The sequence below is a fragment of the Bubalus kerabau genome, chromosome 6, assembly GCF_029407905.1.
Source record: "Bubalus kerabau isolate K-KA32 ecotype Philippines breed swamp buffalo chromosome 6, PCC_UOA_SB_1v2, whole genome shotgun sequence".
Taxonomy (NCBI): domain Eukaryota; kingdom Metazoa; phylum Chordata; class Mammalia; order Artiodactyla; family Bovidae; genus Bubalus; species Bubalus kerabau.
In genome coordinates this window covers 19074493-19090163 of record NC_073629.1, presented here as the reverse complement: position 1 = coordinate 19090163, position 15671 = coordinate 19074493, and the positions used below count along the sequence as shown (strand labels likewise).

The 15671-nt window shown below is 46.7% G+C and overlaps 1 protein-coding gene across 1 annotated transcript; it reads right to left on the bottom strand.

Annotated features, from left to right (window-relative positions):
* Positions 1-10896: 10896 nt before the first annotated feature.
* On the bottom strand, positions 10897-14452 carry CRNN (cornulin). The gene is made up of 3 exons (XM_055586839.1): positions 14315-14452; positions 12597-13212; positions 10897-11618 (listed from the first exon to the last, which is right to left on the bottom strand). The coding sequence occupies exons 1-3, from the start codon at positions 14450-14452 to the stop codon at positions 10897-10899; spliced, it is 1476 nt and encodes a 491-aa protein (XP_055442814.1).
* Between the last annotated feature and the right edge of the window lie 1219 nt (positions 14453-15671).

Sequence of the window (15671 nt, the reverse complement as noted above, 5' to 3'; positions counted from 1 at the left end):
CAAGAAAATAAAGTCTATCACTGTTTCCATTGTTTCCCCATCTATTTGCCAAGAAGTGATAGGACCAGATGCTGTGATCTTAGTTTTTTGAATGTTGAGTTTTAAGCCAGGTTTTTCACTCTTCTCTTTCACTTTCATCAAGAGGCTCTTTAGTTCCTCTTTGTTTTCTGCCATAAGGGTGGTGTCATCTGCATATCTGAGGTTATTGATATTTCTCCCAGCAATCTTGATTTCAGCTTGAGCTTCATTCAGCCTGGCATTTCACATAATGAATAAAGTTGGTATTTAGTAAATTCATAGTAATATACAAATAAGCATGCAACATAGCCTTGCATTTTTATTATTTGTGATTATTTATATTTGAGATTAGGATTAAAAGACTACAGTCCATGGGGTGCCAAAGAGTTGGACACAACTCAGCAACTGAACACCAGCAAATTATAAAACAAGGTAGATTTCAGCCTGTGTATGGGAACTTTCCTCTGTGGATGGTAACTTTCCCTTGGAAGAAAAAAGTAGAACCCAAATGATGAGTATATGTGGATAGGTAATGAAATGTCTCATGAAACAAGAGATGGATTTTTCTGGTCAGTGTGGCCCAGCTTGTTCTAGTTTGCTAAATATACCTCTCAAATTTAGATGGAAAAGTTGGGGCCCTGATAGGTGACTCTGGTTTCCCCAACCACACACACCCTCTGTTCTGCTTCCTGAATCTTGTGAAAAAATAAGCCAATTAGAGATCCACTCCCTACCCTCTTCTTAGGTCACAGCCTAGTAATCCTGAGAGGGAGATCGATGGTGGTGAGAAAATGATTTTACCTGGTGAACAGAACAGGGGTTTGAGAGAGAAGGGAGGAGGGCTGCTGTTGCATGGGTACATTTAGAATAATTCTCTGACATTCAGCCCTGATCCTCAGATTTTCTTTGATATGGAAATCTCCACAGTTGTGACATGGTCGAGATCAGCTGCTAAAAGCCATAATTATCCTTATAAGAAAGAAAGCCCAACCATGAGAAGCCTCTATATTGGATCAAGGTCAAGCTGATTAGGACCATTTGTATCTTCTCCTCCTTCTTCAAACATCCCTTGCTTTATAAATACCTAGAAGCTATTCTGCAATCATTTATCTTTGTATAATGTATATATGCATATACATATAATTTTCATAAAATTATCATTTTATATGTTTTACATAGAGATGCATAACTTACAAATATAATTTACATAGTCATCTGCACATGTAATAATAGATGTACATTTTCATATAGATATTTATATGGCAATTTGCATTAAGAGGAGGGTGTGGAAGGAATTTATTGTTGTTTTTTTGTATTCATCTCTTTGCTTGCTTATTTTATGATTTCTCTATGATAAACATCAAATTTTCTCAGTTTAAAAAAGGATTTCAGGAATTCCCTGGCAATCCAGTGGTTAGGACTACACAACTTTCACTGCCAAGGGTCTGGGTTCAATCCCTGATTGGGGAACTAAGATCCCAGAAGCTGCACGTACCCCCTCCCCCGCCCAAAAAAAAAAAAAAAAAAAAGATTTGTTTTTCTTTATTTAAGATATTTCCTGGGAGAAAGAAATGACAGCTCACTCCAGTATTCTTGTCTGGGAAATCCCATGGACAGAGGAGCCTGGTGGGCTATAGTCCATGGGGTTGCAAAGAGTCGGACATGACCTAGCAACTAAACAACAACATTTAGGATACTTAAACACACGCACTGAGTTCCCACCTGCTCAGTACAGGGTGACCCAAAGTCCAAGTAGAACCTAGGGTCTGGAACAGCAACAGGCTATCTCATTACCATAAAAGGTTTTACATTTTATTTTTTCTGAGAGAGTTCAGTTCAGTTCAGTTCAGTCGCTCAGTTGTGTCCGACTCTTTTCGATCCCATGAACTGCAGCACACCAGGCCTCCCTGTCCATCACCAACTCCCGAAGTTCACCCAAACTCATGTCCATCGAGTCGGTGATGCCATCCAGCCATCTCATCCTCTGTCGTGCCATTCTCCTCCTGCCCCCAGTCCTTCCCAGCATCAGAGTCTGAGAGAGTAGAGGCTTCCAATGGCATGCATTACTATATTGGCTCCCCGGAACCCAACAAGCATTCATATTAGAGCTGACTTCATTTTATCTCTGGTGATGTCATTTGTTTTTCAGAGAATCCTTAGATAAACTAGAACAATTATTCTTCCACATTTCACCCAGAGCCATGGGCCTCAAAACTGCCTCAGCTGCTGTGGTAGAACCAGTGAATGGGAGTCTCTTCCGCTAGAGATTCATTTAGTGTTGTAAGAGGAAGGCTCAGGAGCCCCTCTCAGCCATGATGGGTAAAGGCCATACTGCTTTGAGAGGTTAGCTGTGTCTGTGTCTGGACAGGCCCCAGTCCAGCTCCTCAGACCCTCCACAATCACTGGCCTTGTGGATTTCAAAGTTTCTCACCATTCAGGCCAGAGAAGGCAATGGCAACCCACTCCAGTACTCTTTCCTGGAAAATCCCATGGATGGAGGAGCCTGGTAGGCTGCCGTCTATGGGGTCGCAGAGAGTCGGACACAACTGAAGCGACTTAGCAGCAGCAGCAGCACCATTCAGGCAACAATAAAGGCAAAACCATTTGGCTTTTTTTTCCCCTAGTTTTTTTCTCTTTGTTAAATGGAAATACATAAGGATAGGATTGTGCCCACTCCATCCCAAACCTTGACCACTTTTTGCAAATGGGTAGAAAGGAATCACCGTTTATTGCTTCTAGTTCACATATAACTGGGGAGCACTCAGGACACTCCACACAGAGTTAAGGGGCCTACATCAGCTCTGGGATGACTCTAGAGTGGTCCTGTGAGTGGCTAAGACAAGGGTGAGCCACAGCCATGGTCTGAAGGGCCCTGGGAGAAGTGCATTGACTGCTGTCTTCTGCTTTGAGGCAGGAGAGACAAGGAGTGTATACCTCACTGCCCCTCCACATGGACTGTTCCAGGTGTGTAATTTCTCACATGAGATAATCAGGTCCCCATAAGGCCGCCCCTGCCCAGTGGAGCTACAGGCCTGACAAGAGGTCTAGCCCACAGATGAAGCAGGGCCTGCCCCAAACCAGGTGCAAGGAGCCCATCTGTCAGTGGGAGCAGCTCTGTGAAGGACACCTCCCCAAAGACAAACACATAAACAAAAACAAACATGCCCACTGTCAGTTCTTCAGCTCAGAGAATCCTGGGGTGAGTCACTGCTGAGATTTCAGCATCACTTCCTCCAGAGGCTGCTGTGTCTGGTGCCACGCTACTGAGCCTGTCCTGGTTTCTGATACCATGTTCCATTCCAGCATAAGCCAATTTGTTGCAGCAGTTCCTTTCAGTTCAGTTCAGTCGCTCAGTCGTGTCCGACTCTTCGCAACCCCATGAATCACAGCACGCCAGGCCTCCCAGTCCATCACCAACTCCTGGAGTTCACTCAGACTCACGGCCATAGAGTCAGTGATGCCATCCAGCCATCTCATCCTCTGTCGTCCCCTTTCCTTTAGAGGCATCATTCCTCTCCACCACCAGGGGGCAGCAGCGAGGTACACCTACTCCTAGTGAACCAAAGGTCAGTTCAGTTCAGTCACCCAGTCGTGTCCGACTCTTTGGGACCCCATGAATCGCAGCACGACAGACCTCCCTGCCCATCACCAACTCCCAGAGTTCACTCAGACTCACGTCCATCGAGTCAGTGATGCCATCCTGCCATCTCATCCTCTGTCGTCCCCTTCTCCTCCTGCCCCCAATCCCCCCCAGCATCAAAGTCTTTTCCAATGAGTCAACTCTTCGCATGAGGTGGCCAAAGTATTGGAGTTTCAGAACCAAAGGTACCTGATGGGAAAAGTTTGTGGGGCTTTTGCAGTGGGGCTTCAGCTCCGAGTACTCCCGAGGACAGGGCTACTTTTCATGCTACAAACCGTGGATCTGGGGGCTTATGAGCTTTGCAAAGGCCAACAAGATGTTTGAGTAAAAAATAAATAGATGCCATTCTATATACAGGGGCTTCCCAAGTGGCTCAATAGGTAAAGAATCATCTGCCAATTCAGGAGAAACAAGAGACACGGGTTTGATCTCTAATTCAGGAAGATCCCCTGGAGAAGGAAACAGCAACGCACTGCAGTATTCTTGCCTGGAAAATTCCATGGACATTCCTGGTGGGCTATAGTCCATGGGGTCATAAAGAGTCTGACATGACTGAGCACAGCACAGCATTCAAAATTTAAAAAATATGCTTACATATATATAATGGAACATTATACATATATACATATACATATATAAAATGGAACATTACTCAGCCATTAAAGAGAATGAAATAACGCCATTTGCCACAACATGCATGGACCTACAGACTGTCATGCTGAGTGAAGTAAGTCAGACAGAGAAGGAGAAATATTGTATGACATCCCTTAGCAAATGCCCTGGTTCAAAGGGGGCGAGGGCACACACACAGGTTCCCAGGTTATGACTCTGAGAGGAGAGCCTTCTTGTGTGGCAGACTCACAGCTGCTAACTCCAGAGCCTTCATGATTTTGGTTCAATGATTTACAACAAGAAACATGAATGTTGAGTTCATGAACTCTGTTGAAAGAACACTAGTCACTCACATCCCTGGACAGTGCTTTTGCCCACATGGACCCATATCATGAACAGTCACAGAAGCAGAGAAGGAGAGTTCATTTCCTGATGTGGAGGTTAATGGCATCCAATCAGCCATTTACCTGATGGATTTCCACAGATACATAGACCTTGCCAATGGGAGGTGGTCTTCTTTCCTAGACACAGACTGCTTATATGGATTCTGCCTCATTGACTCTATGACTCCCCTTTTCTGTATTTGGCTGAATAAACCCCTGCCATCTTCTGAAAGGTGAGTGCCTTAAATTAAAGTTGAGTCAGATTCTGTTGACTTGGATTCAATTCTTTCTTTTTAAGGTTCACCATGAATATGTCTCTGATTTGATCCATTCCAATGGTTAACATTTATAAGAAATCTCTATTCATTTATACCTAAAACTTGGAGGAAGGGGGACTTTCATGGTAGCTTCCAGATCCATCCAGCAAGGCACAGGGAGGACTAGAGGGGACAGGCTGCCAGGTTTCACCTCTCCATGTCTCATGGTTGCTTGACTTCTCTTTCAGAACCACTTAAGCTTTCATATGTCCCTGGACTGTCCCAGGGCAGCTCCCTTCCTTCTCCTGGAAGCTCCCTGAGAACAGAGATCCTGAGGGCAGCATCTATCCCAAGGTGTCAGTGGGCTCCATGCTTTCATGGCCAGAATCTCCTTTTGGGGCTGGAAGGGCCACTCTGGAAGAATACCCTCCCAACCCCTTTGGGTAGATCCTCACACACTCCGATGCCCTTTTTTCTCTGTGAGGTATGATCAGTCACTGAGTTTATACCCAAAAAATCTGAGTTTAGTTTTACTGCTGCCATTTTCTAATTTCTAACTGGGACTTTGACAGCACTAAAGAAAATCCATTTTCTTATTAGATAAGACTTGATTATAGTTGCCTTTCCATATTTACAAGTCTGCATAGAGATTATACAAACTTTAATGTATTATTTTTTTAACAGATAATTATTGAATGCTACTATCTGCCAAGATCTGTTTCAGAGAAACAGCAAGAACAAAACAGGCAGATGTAATAATGATGAATTTTGTCAAATTCTCTCCAATGAAGCTGTATCATTTCTCACTCTCATCAGAAAAATGTGGGGTACCTCTTCTTTACACCTTCATCAGCAAAGTCTATTCTCAGGAAGTCTTCTCAAGTCTATTGTCTTTTAGAGTTTTGCCAAACTGATGCTGAGAAGTGGTATCTAGATGGAGTTTTGTGTTTCTATTAGTACAAAAACTAAGATCATGGCATCAGGTCCCATCACTTCATGGCAAATAGGGAAACAATGGAAGCAGTGACAGACTTTATTATCTTGGGCTCCAAAATCACTGCAGTGGTGACTTCAGCTATGAAATTAAAAAGCACTTGCTCCTTGGAAGAAAAGCTATGACCAACCTAGATAGCATATTGAAAAGCAGAAACATTACTTTGTCAACAAAGGTCTGTTTAGTCAAAGCTATGGTTTTTCCAGTAGTCATGTATGGATGTGAGAGTTGGACTATAAAGAAAGCTGAGCACCAAAGAATTGATGCTTTTCAACTGTGGTGTTGGAGAAGACTCTTGAGAGTCCCTTGGACTGCAAGAAGATCAAACTAGTCAATCCTAAAGGAAATCAATCCTGAAAATTCATTGGAAGGACTGATGCTGAAACTGAAGTTCCAATCCTTTGGTCACCTAATGTGAAAAGCTGACTCCTTAGAAAAGACCCCGATAATGGGAAAGATTGAAGATAGGAGGAGAAGGGGATGACAGAGGATTTAAGGATTCAGTTCAGTTCGGTTCAGTCGCTCAGTCGTGTACGACTCTTTGGGACCCCATGAATCGCAGCACGCCAGGCTTCCCTGTCCATCACCAACTCCCGGAATTCACTCAGACTCACGTCCATCGAGTCGGTGATGCCATCCAGCCATCTCATCTTCTGTCGTTCCCTCTTCCTCCTGCCCCCAATCCCGCCCAGCATCAGAGTCTTTTCCAGTGAGTCAACTCTTTGCATGAGGTGGCCAAAGTACTGGAGTTTCAGCTTTAGCATCATTCCTTCCAAAGAACACCCAGGGCTGATCTCCTTTAGAATGGACTGGTTGGATCTCCTTGCAGTCCAAGGGACTCTCAAGAGTCTTCTCCAACACCACAGTTCAAAAGCATCAATTCTTCGGCGCTCAGCTTTCTTCACAGTCCAACTCTCACATCCATACAGGACCACTGGAAAAACCATAGCCTTGACTGGATGGACCTTTGTTGGCAAAGTAATGTTTCTGCTTTTCAATATGCTATCTAGGTTGCTCATAACTTTCCTTCCAAGGAGCAAGCGTCTTTTAATTTCATGGCTGCAGTCACCATCTGCAGTGATTTTGGAGCCCCCCAAAATAAAGTCTGCCCTGTTTCCACTGTTTCCCCATCTATTTCCCATGAAGTGGGATGCCATGATCTTCATTTCCTGAATGTTGAGCTTTAAGCCAACTTTTTCACTCTCCTCTTTCACTTTCATCAAGAGGCTTTTTAGTTCCTCTTCACTTTCTGCCATAAGGATGGTATCAACTGCGTATCTGAGGTTATTGATATTTCTCCCGGCAATCTTGATTCCAGCTTGTGCTTCTTCCAGTCCAGCGTTTCTCATGATGTACTCTGCATATAAGCTAAATAAGCAGGGTGACAATATACAGCCTTGACATACTCCTTTCCCTATTTGGAACCAGTCTGTTGTTCCATGTCCAGTTCTGTTGCCTCCTGACCTGCATATAGGTTTCTCAAGAGGCAGGTCAGGTGATCTGGTATTCCCATCTCTTTCAGAATTTTCCACAGTTTATTGTGATCCACACAGTCAAAGGCTTTGGCATAGTCAATAAAGCAGAAATAGATATTTTTATGGAACTCTCTTGCTTTTTCGATAATCCAGCAGATGTTGGCAATTTGATCTCTGGTTCCTCTGCCTTTTCTAAAACCAGCTTGAACATCTGGAAGTTCATGGTTCACGTATTGCTGAAGCCTGGCCTGGAGACTATGGTTAAATATATTGAAATGCCTTGTTTCATATTCCATGGCAAACACTTTTATGATTCTCTGTCTTGTTTGTTTTGGAAGCTCATTCTCTAATACAGTCCCCATGAAAGGATTGTGAGAATACTATTCCATGTTTCCTTGCAAGTCCTTTGCTATTTGTCTTTGGCCTTTATACCTAAAGGTTAGTAGTTTGGTCAGTTCAGTTGCTCAGTCATGTACAACTCTTTACAATCCCATGAACTGCAGCACGCCAGGCCTCCCTGTCCATCACCAACTCCCGGAGTTCACTCAAACTCATGTCCATTGAGTCAGTGATGCCATCCAACCATCTCATCCTCTGTCATCCCCTTCTCCTCCTGCCTTCAATCTTTCCCAGCATCAAGGTCTTTTCAAATGAGTCAGCTCTTTGAATCAGGTGGCCAAATTATTGGAGTTTTAGCTTCAACATTAGTCCTTCCAATGAACACTCAGGACTGATCTCCTTTAGGATGGACTGATTGGATCTCCTTGCAGTCCAAGGGACTCTCAAGAGTCTTCTCCAACACCACAGTTCAAAAGCATCAATTCTTCCGCGCTCAGCTTTCTTTATAGTAGGGACAGATACAAAATCACTTTGTCCTCAGAAGAGCAACCTTACCTTTTACACATGCTTCCTCCTTACTCATCTGGCTCTAGTTCTGAGTTTTTGTTTTGGGTATTAGTTTTCTATTGCTGTGTAACAAATTACCAGAAACTTAATGGCTTAAAACAATTTAAAAAGTTATTCCCTTGCATCCTTGGAAAACAGAAGTTTAAAATCAAGGTGCTGGAAAGGGAACTAGAGGCTCTAGGGAATTCTATTTCCTTACATTTTTTAGCTTCTAGAAGTCACCTGAATTCCTTGGCTTATGACACATCACTACAACTGCAATCCTTTTACTGATTTTGGTCCTCTTGCCTCACCTTTATGAGGACCTTTGTGATTACACAGGGCCCACCTGGATAACCCACTCCAGTACTCTTGCCTGGCAAATCCCATGGACAGAGGAGCCTGGTAGGCTGCAGTCCATGGGGTCGCTAGGAGTCGGACACGACTGAGTGACTTTACTTTCACTTTTCACTTTCATGCATTGGAGAAGGAAATGGCAACCCACTCCAGTGTTCTTGCCTGGAGAATCCCAGGGACGAGGGAGCCTGGTGGGCTGCCGTCTCTGGGGTCGCACACAGTTGGACTCAACTGAAGCGACTTAGCAGCAACAGCAGCACCTGGATAATTCAGAACAATATCCTCATCTCAAGATTCTTAATTCAATCACATCTATTAAATCCCATTTGCTATATAAGGTAATATATTCACAGATTCCTTGGATCAGGACATAGACATTTTGGGAGATTATTATTCAGCCTAACACATTTTGTTTGCTCCTGGGAGATTTCCCTTTTTTCCCGTAACCTAACGATGTAATGAAAAAATGTGTTTTATGCAGGATCTACTTGCTTTCTTGTGGGAGGCCCTTCAGAGTATCTAGTCTGCCATTCTATCAGAAGCCAAATTTCCCTTAAGAAGTTCCTAAACACTTTGCATAGGCTCTGCTCCAAACTTTGGGACTCAGCATCTCTAGGGTTAGGTTTATAAACCTGTATTTTAAAACTTCTGAGGTGATTCTCACAATAAACCAGAATGGAGAGGTTCTACCCCATAACCTGTTCATATCCAATGAGTGAGACATCATGAACGATCAGAGCTGACGTGGGTGAAAGAGTGGGAAAGGGGAGCCCAGGCTCTTGGCTCAGCTCCTGGGAACATATGCCTTTTCCTTCCTTTACACAGTCCCTGGAGGCCTTCTTCCATTTACTGATACCCTTAGGTCAGCCTTCCTTTATGACCTTACAAGGTAAACAGAGCCTTTGCACTGTAGAATTAGAGACTGTGAGATTACCTTTTAGAGACTGAGATTACCTTTGCCTACCTAAGTCCTTGCTTGTCCTTTAAGAGCATTTACCAAAAAAAGCCTCTTCTGATTGCAACTTTCCTGATCCATTTCTGCCAAATATAAAAGTATGGTATCTCTTCTCTTTGACTCTGACAACCCTTGAAATCTTTTTTTTTTAAAGGTATAGTTGACTTACAATATTGTGTTAGTTTCAGATGTATGACAAAGTGATTTAGTTATACATATATGTAAATGTATATATTGTCTTTTTTCAATATTTTCTATTATAGTTTATTATAAGATATTGAAAAAATTCTCTGTGCTATACAGTAAAACCTTGTTACTTAAATCTATTTTATTTATGGTATTATGCATCTGTATTCCCTTCTCCCTTCCCCTTTGATAACTGTAAGCTTGTTTCCTATGTCTTGGGGTCTGTTTCTGTCTTATAAATAAGTTCACTTGTACTGCTTTTTAGATTTTACATATAAATGATATCATATAATATTTTTCTTTGTCTGACTTACCTCACTTAGTATGATAATCTCTAGGTCCATTCATGTTGTTGCAAATGACATGATTTCACTCTTTTTTATGACTAAGTAGTATTCCATTGTGTATATATGTAACACATCTTCTTTATCCATTCATCTGTTGATGGACGTTTACACTGCTTCCATGACTTGGCTATTATACAGAGTGCTGCTATGAACATTGTAGTGCTTGTATCTTTTCGAAGTAGAGCTTCTGTCTTTTCCAGGATACATGCCCAGGAGTGGAATTGCTGGATCATATGGTAAATCTATTTTTAGTTTTTTAAGGAATCTCCATACTCTTTTCCATAGTGGCTGCATAACTTGTGGAATCTTGCACAGTGTTTTCTCAACCAGATATTCTACAAGGGTAGGGACCACGTCCAGTTCATCACCAAAGTCCTGTCATCAAGGCCCTGTAGTCTTTAGCCCATCATGTTAATAGTAATTGAATGGAACATGAAGCCCAGTTGCTTAGGAAGCTTTTATTGATGTGTTAGGATAGATGAGGCAATGGACAGACAGCAGAATCTATAAAAGTAACCGAACCCCCCCACAAGCTAAGGAAAACGTGGCACAAAGGGATGAGTTGTTGCATGTCTTCTTGCCCCTGCTCAGCAAAGGAGGTAAGAGAGAAAAATTAAGGATAGCAATCACCTTGCAGAAATGGCCTCACTGAGAAAGAGCTAAGAGACAAATACCACGATGAAGAGCTAATGTTCAGGGACTTGCTAACCGGACTGGCCAGGGCACAGCAAGCCAACTGCCCTCTGCTCTTCTCTGTGCTGGGCACTGGAGTCCAGGGCTGGGGCACTCATGGCTTGCTGCTTTTGAGGTAGGAATACAGTCCCCTGGCTGTGAGTCCTTGCTTCCCGTCTGGCGGGGCTGCATCCCGGCCTTGTGCTGAAGGGACGCTAGCGTGCAGGCTGCCCTGGTCCTGCCTTCGGATCACTGTCTCCCTTGTGTGGTCATCAACCCACTCCTGATGAACCACGGTGGGATCTCTTTCTCCCTGGCCTCCTGTCGCACTGGATGGTGGGTGAGTACTGCTTCTGTCCTGCCTGCCCGTCACAGTGCTCGCCCCAGTCTGGGCCTGCCCTCCCAGCACTGTCTCTCCTGCCTCGCAGTTGCTCACCTGTGTCTGTCTTTGACTACTGCCTGACTGCCTCTGGGGCTGGCCCTGTTCTCCTGCCCCAGTGTGCCTTGTAATCTGGCCCCTGTCCTGTTCCACGGCCTGGGGGGCACCTCCCTGTGTCTGAATGTGTCCTCCTGTCACAACCTGTCTCGACTGAGAGCCGTCTTGACTGTGGGCCTCAGTGCCTCTGATGGACTCCTGTGACTGGATGCTAGTGTTTCCTCTCTGATGGCTCCTGTCAAGCTCCCTGGTCTGAGTGTGTGTCTGGGTTTGTGAACCTGGCTGTGTCTGAATGTGTCCTCCTGTCACAACCTGCCTTGTCTGATACCTGTCTTGACTGTGAGTCTCAGTCCCTCTGGCCTGGCCACGGGTGGACTCCTGTGGTTGTGTGCTGACACTTCCTGTCTGATGGCCCCTGTCCTGCTCTGTGGTACGAATGTGTGTCTGGGTTTGTGGCCTTGTCTCTGCCTGAATGTGTCCTGTCACCCCTTGGCTTGTCTGCCTCCCACCTTGACTGTGGGCCTCAGTCCCTCTGGTGGACTCCCGTGGCTGGGTGCTGGCACTTCCTGTCTGATGACTCCTGTCCTGCTCCGTGGTATGAGTGTGTGTCTGGGTTTGTGACCTTGTCTCTGCCTGAATGTATCCTCCTGTCACCACTTGGCTTGTCTGACTGTGGGTCTCAGTCCCTCTGGTGGACTCCTGTGGCTGGGTGCTGGTGCTTCCAGTCTGCTGGCTCCTATTTTGTTCCACTGTCTGGGTTTGTGACCTTGTCTGTGTCTGAATGTGTCCTCCTGTCACCACTTGGCTTGTCTGCCTCCCACCTTGACTGTGGGCCTCAGTCCCTCCGGTGGACTCCCGTGGCTGGGTGCTGGTGCTTCCTGTCTGATGGCTCCTGTCCTGCTCCGTGGTATGAGTGTGTATCTGGGTTTGCGGCGTTGTCTCTGCCTGAATGTATCCTCCTGTCACCACTTGGCTTGTCTGCCTCCCACCTTGACTGTGGGTCTCAGTCCCTCTGGTGGACTCCCGTGGCTGGGTGCTGGTGCTTCCTGTCTGATGGCTCCTGTCCTGCTCCATGGTATGAGTGTGTGTCTGGGTTTGTGGCCTTGTCTCTGCCTGAATGTGTCCTCCTGTCACCACTTGGCTTGTCTGCCTCCCACCTTGACTGTGGGTCTCAGTCCCTCCGGTGGACTCCCGTGGCTGGGTGCTGGTGCTTCCTGTCTGATGGCTCCTGTCCTGCTCTGTGGTATGAGTGTGTATCCGGGTTTGTGGCCTTGTCTCTGCCTGAATGTGTCCTCCTGTCACCACTTGGCTTGTCTGCCTCCCATCTTGACTGTGGGTCTCAGTCCCTCCGGTGGACTCCCCTGGCTGGGTGCTGGCACTTCCTGTCTGATGGCTCCTGTCCTGCTCCACGGCCTGAGTGGCACTTGTCCCGATCTGAGTTGTGGTTCCAGTGACGGTCTCACTTGTCTGGTGGGCTCTGTCCTGGTTGCTAGCCTGCGGCTGTCTCTCTGTCCCCCTCTCTCTGGTCTGAGGACTCTTGTCTTCTTGCATTCTCTGGGCCTGCTCCACGTGGCCCCTTGCTTGTGTAGACTGGCTCACTCCCTCCTGTCTCTGGGACTCAGACTGCCTGTCTTGGTGACTGACCTGAGCAGAGCTGATGTCCTGACCCTGGGTCTGAGGCCCAGGCCCTCCTGGCCCCCTGGAAGGCTGCTCACTCTGTGAGTCGCTGCTCCCTGTTGGGCCTTGTCTGTTCCCAGGCCTTCCCACTGCAGTGCTGCTTCTCTGTCCTGCCCCTGGCTCTTGGGTGGCTGCAGGGGCACCACGGCCAGACTCCTGAGATCCACATGCTCCCTCAGGACCCTCACTCAGTGTCTCGAAACAGGCCTGGGCGACTTTGAACACTAAGACCAAGAATTCCTTGAATTCCACTGTCCCTGTGTCATCTTCGTCCAGCAGGCGCAGGACTTCATCCACAGTGGCTGGATCATGGGGTTTCTGTGGAGAAGACAAGGCTACGTCAGTACCCCTCCTCTGAGGAGGACGAGGTCAGGCCAGTCAGCTAAGCTTCCAGGCATCCCACCTCCGGGCCTGGGGGCCCAACTGCTTGGCACCCCCCACACCGCGCGCACACACACACACACACACACACACACCCTGCTACCACAGAAGCACTAACACAAAATCACTCTCATTGAGTCCAGCCTCTCTCCCTCAAGGGCAGGAAGCATGCTTTGTGTTGTATCCTGTGTGTTGGGCCCAGTTTCCGGTCTACAGGAGAACTGGATAAAGATTTCATGAAGAATGGCGAAATGACTGAGCTTGTCGATTCTTCAGGCTGCCCTCAGGCCCTGGACCCTGGCATGGAGGTGTTTTTTTTCTCCAGCGAGCACACCACCAAGAAAAGCTCAGCAGGAAGATGGCCCCGTGGGAATTCTGTGAGGTCCTCACTGAGGAGCTCAGGTGTTTTCCCAAGTTGGGGCATCTGGTGGGTTGCCTTCAGTGTGCAGAAGCAGCACCCTGCTGTGCCCACACCTTCCTGCCCCCAGGACTTTCACCATCCTGGTTGCTTTAGCTGTACACCAAAGGCAGGGAGAGTGAGGAAGTGCATCAGGGCTCTGGGGCTGTCTTGCAGGGAGGGGCTCCCAGAGTCTCCCCTAGCTGCTACACCTCACTTCTGATGCGACCTCTCAGCTAATATATTGGAGCAACTGCTTCCAGCCAAGCACAAAGCCGTACTTCTTGTGAATGCTTGTTACTGATGATCACACTTCCAGTAGACGTAGACGTGGCCGCCATATCAGATTTAAGAAGCAGCAGAAAGTAACCATTGCCATTTCTAGAATAGTCAAAGGCTCCGTTCCTTTCTGAGCTGTCCCTTTAGTGTCCTCTTACTCTGTCTCCAAATTAGAATTAATTGAAGTCAAGGTATTTCAAGGACCAGGCCCGAGACCATCCCTGCTCCCTCTCCTGCTCTTTCTTTGCTGCGCAGCCTCCATTAGGACTGGCGGGGCTGGGTGTAGCTGCTTAGAATCCCAAGCAAATATGGCCATTCTCTCTTCCCTCCTGCTCCCCACACCCCGACCCGTGCGTCTCGTACCACGATGACATCAGCGAACTCTTTCTCCAGGAGCCTTTTGAGCTCCCCTCTTTCCAGCACTGCACAATCGCCCTCCATCCTGGCATAGCGCCTGAAGGCTTCGATGATCCCATTAATGTTTCGCAGTAACTGCGGCATCTTTGGGTCCTGCTGAGGAAAGAGGAAAAGCCCCAGCTTGGGGGATCCATAATCAACCTAGCTGTTTCCTAGAGAGCACTTTTGCTTCTAAGTCCTTTCTTTGCCTATTCAGCTCTGCTTTGGGCCCCTCTGCTGTGTCTTCCTTGGTATTGCCTACGTAACGCGTTTTACCAACGGGAAGGAGGAGCAGGTGAGGTTGCAGGCAGGGTCTAGATGCGGCCCCACCTCCTCCCTGTCAGGTGAACTGGGGCGGGCCGCTTTGCCTCTCCATGCCTCAGTTTACTCACTGAGAAATGAAGGCAGTACTATTATTTATTTTATACGATTATTGTGAAGATTTAAAGAGATTTTTCATATAAAACACTTGGCAGATGCTGGTAAGGCTAAGTGCTAGCTATTAAATATCACTAGCAGGTTATTATACCCACATATAATTTGTGCATATCTATGTACACTCTTCTGCTCACCAGGCACTTTCAGAGGCATCGTCTCCTGTAATCCTGATTATCTTCACTTTTTTTTTTTCTTCACCTGTAGGTGAAGAAACAGGCTCAGAGAAGTTAGGTAATTTGCCCAAGGCCACACAGCTTATAAGGAACCAAGAAATCCTAGAAGCCAAATGCAGTGAGCTTTCTAGACTGTACCCCACGGATAGGGCAATGCCGTTGCTATCACAGGTATTAGGGTCCTGCCAGGAACACCCACAGGCAATAAGTACATATGTGGGTCAACTCCTGCCTCTGATGGGGGCCAAGGAGGAACCCCAGGGCTCAACTCTGCCCTTTCTGGCTTCCTTTTCGGAATGTGTTCACGGAGAAGCCGGGCTGCCAGCTGCCGGGAATACTGTGGAGCTGGTGCCTTCCTGGATGGGAGGCCTTCCAATTCTGAGAGTCCATGTTTCTCTGAATGTGACCTCTGTCCTCAGTGCTGGGACCTGGGAGGAAGTCAGCTGCCCATAGCTGTGTGGCTCCTCCACGGCCCTGGTGGCCTGTGAGGAACTGAAGGGTGAGTTTCCCTGGTTTCTGGATTTGGTGGGTGAGCAAGAGGCAAAGAAACCTGGACATGCATTGAGCAGAAGCCTTGGAGAGCCCAAAAGAGATGACCATCACACATGGTGAGCTTCAGACGCAAGCGGGGGTTGTGAGGAATGGAAAGCTACAGACGCTGGAAAGCCAGGGGGAAGAGTGCCATGGAGAAGGGAAGAAGGAGGCCGTGGGGG

Bases quoted from the DNA above. Each gene is read 5' to 3' on its own strand.
- CRNN (XM_055586839.1), bottom strand. From the start codon at position 14,452: ATGCCGCAGTTACTGCGAAACATTAATGGGATCATCGAAGCCTTCAGG. The intron at 13,213-14,314 runs GTACGAGACGCA...TCTTCTCCACAG, and splicing joins AGTTCGCTGATGTCATCGTG to AAACCCCATGATCCAGCCAC. The intron at 11,619-12,596 runs GTGCCAGCACCC...GCCATCAGACAG, and splicing joins CAGGAGCCATCAGACAGGAA to GAAGTGTCAGCACACAACCA.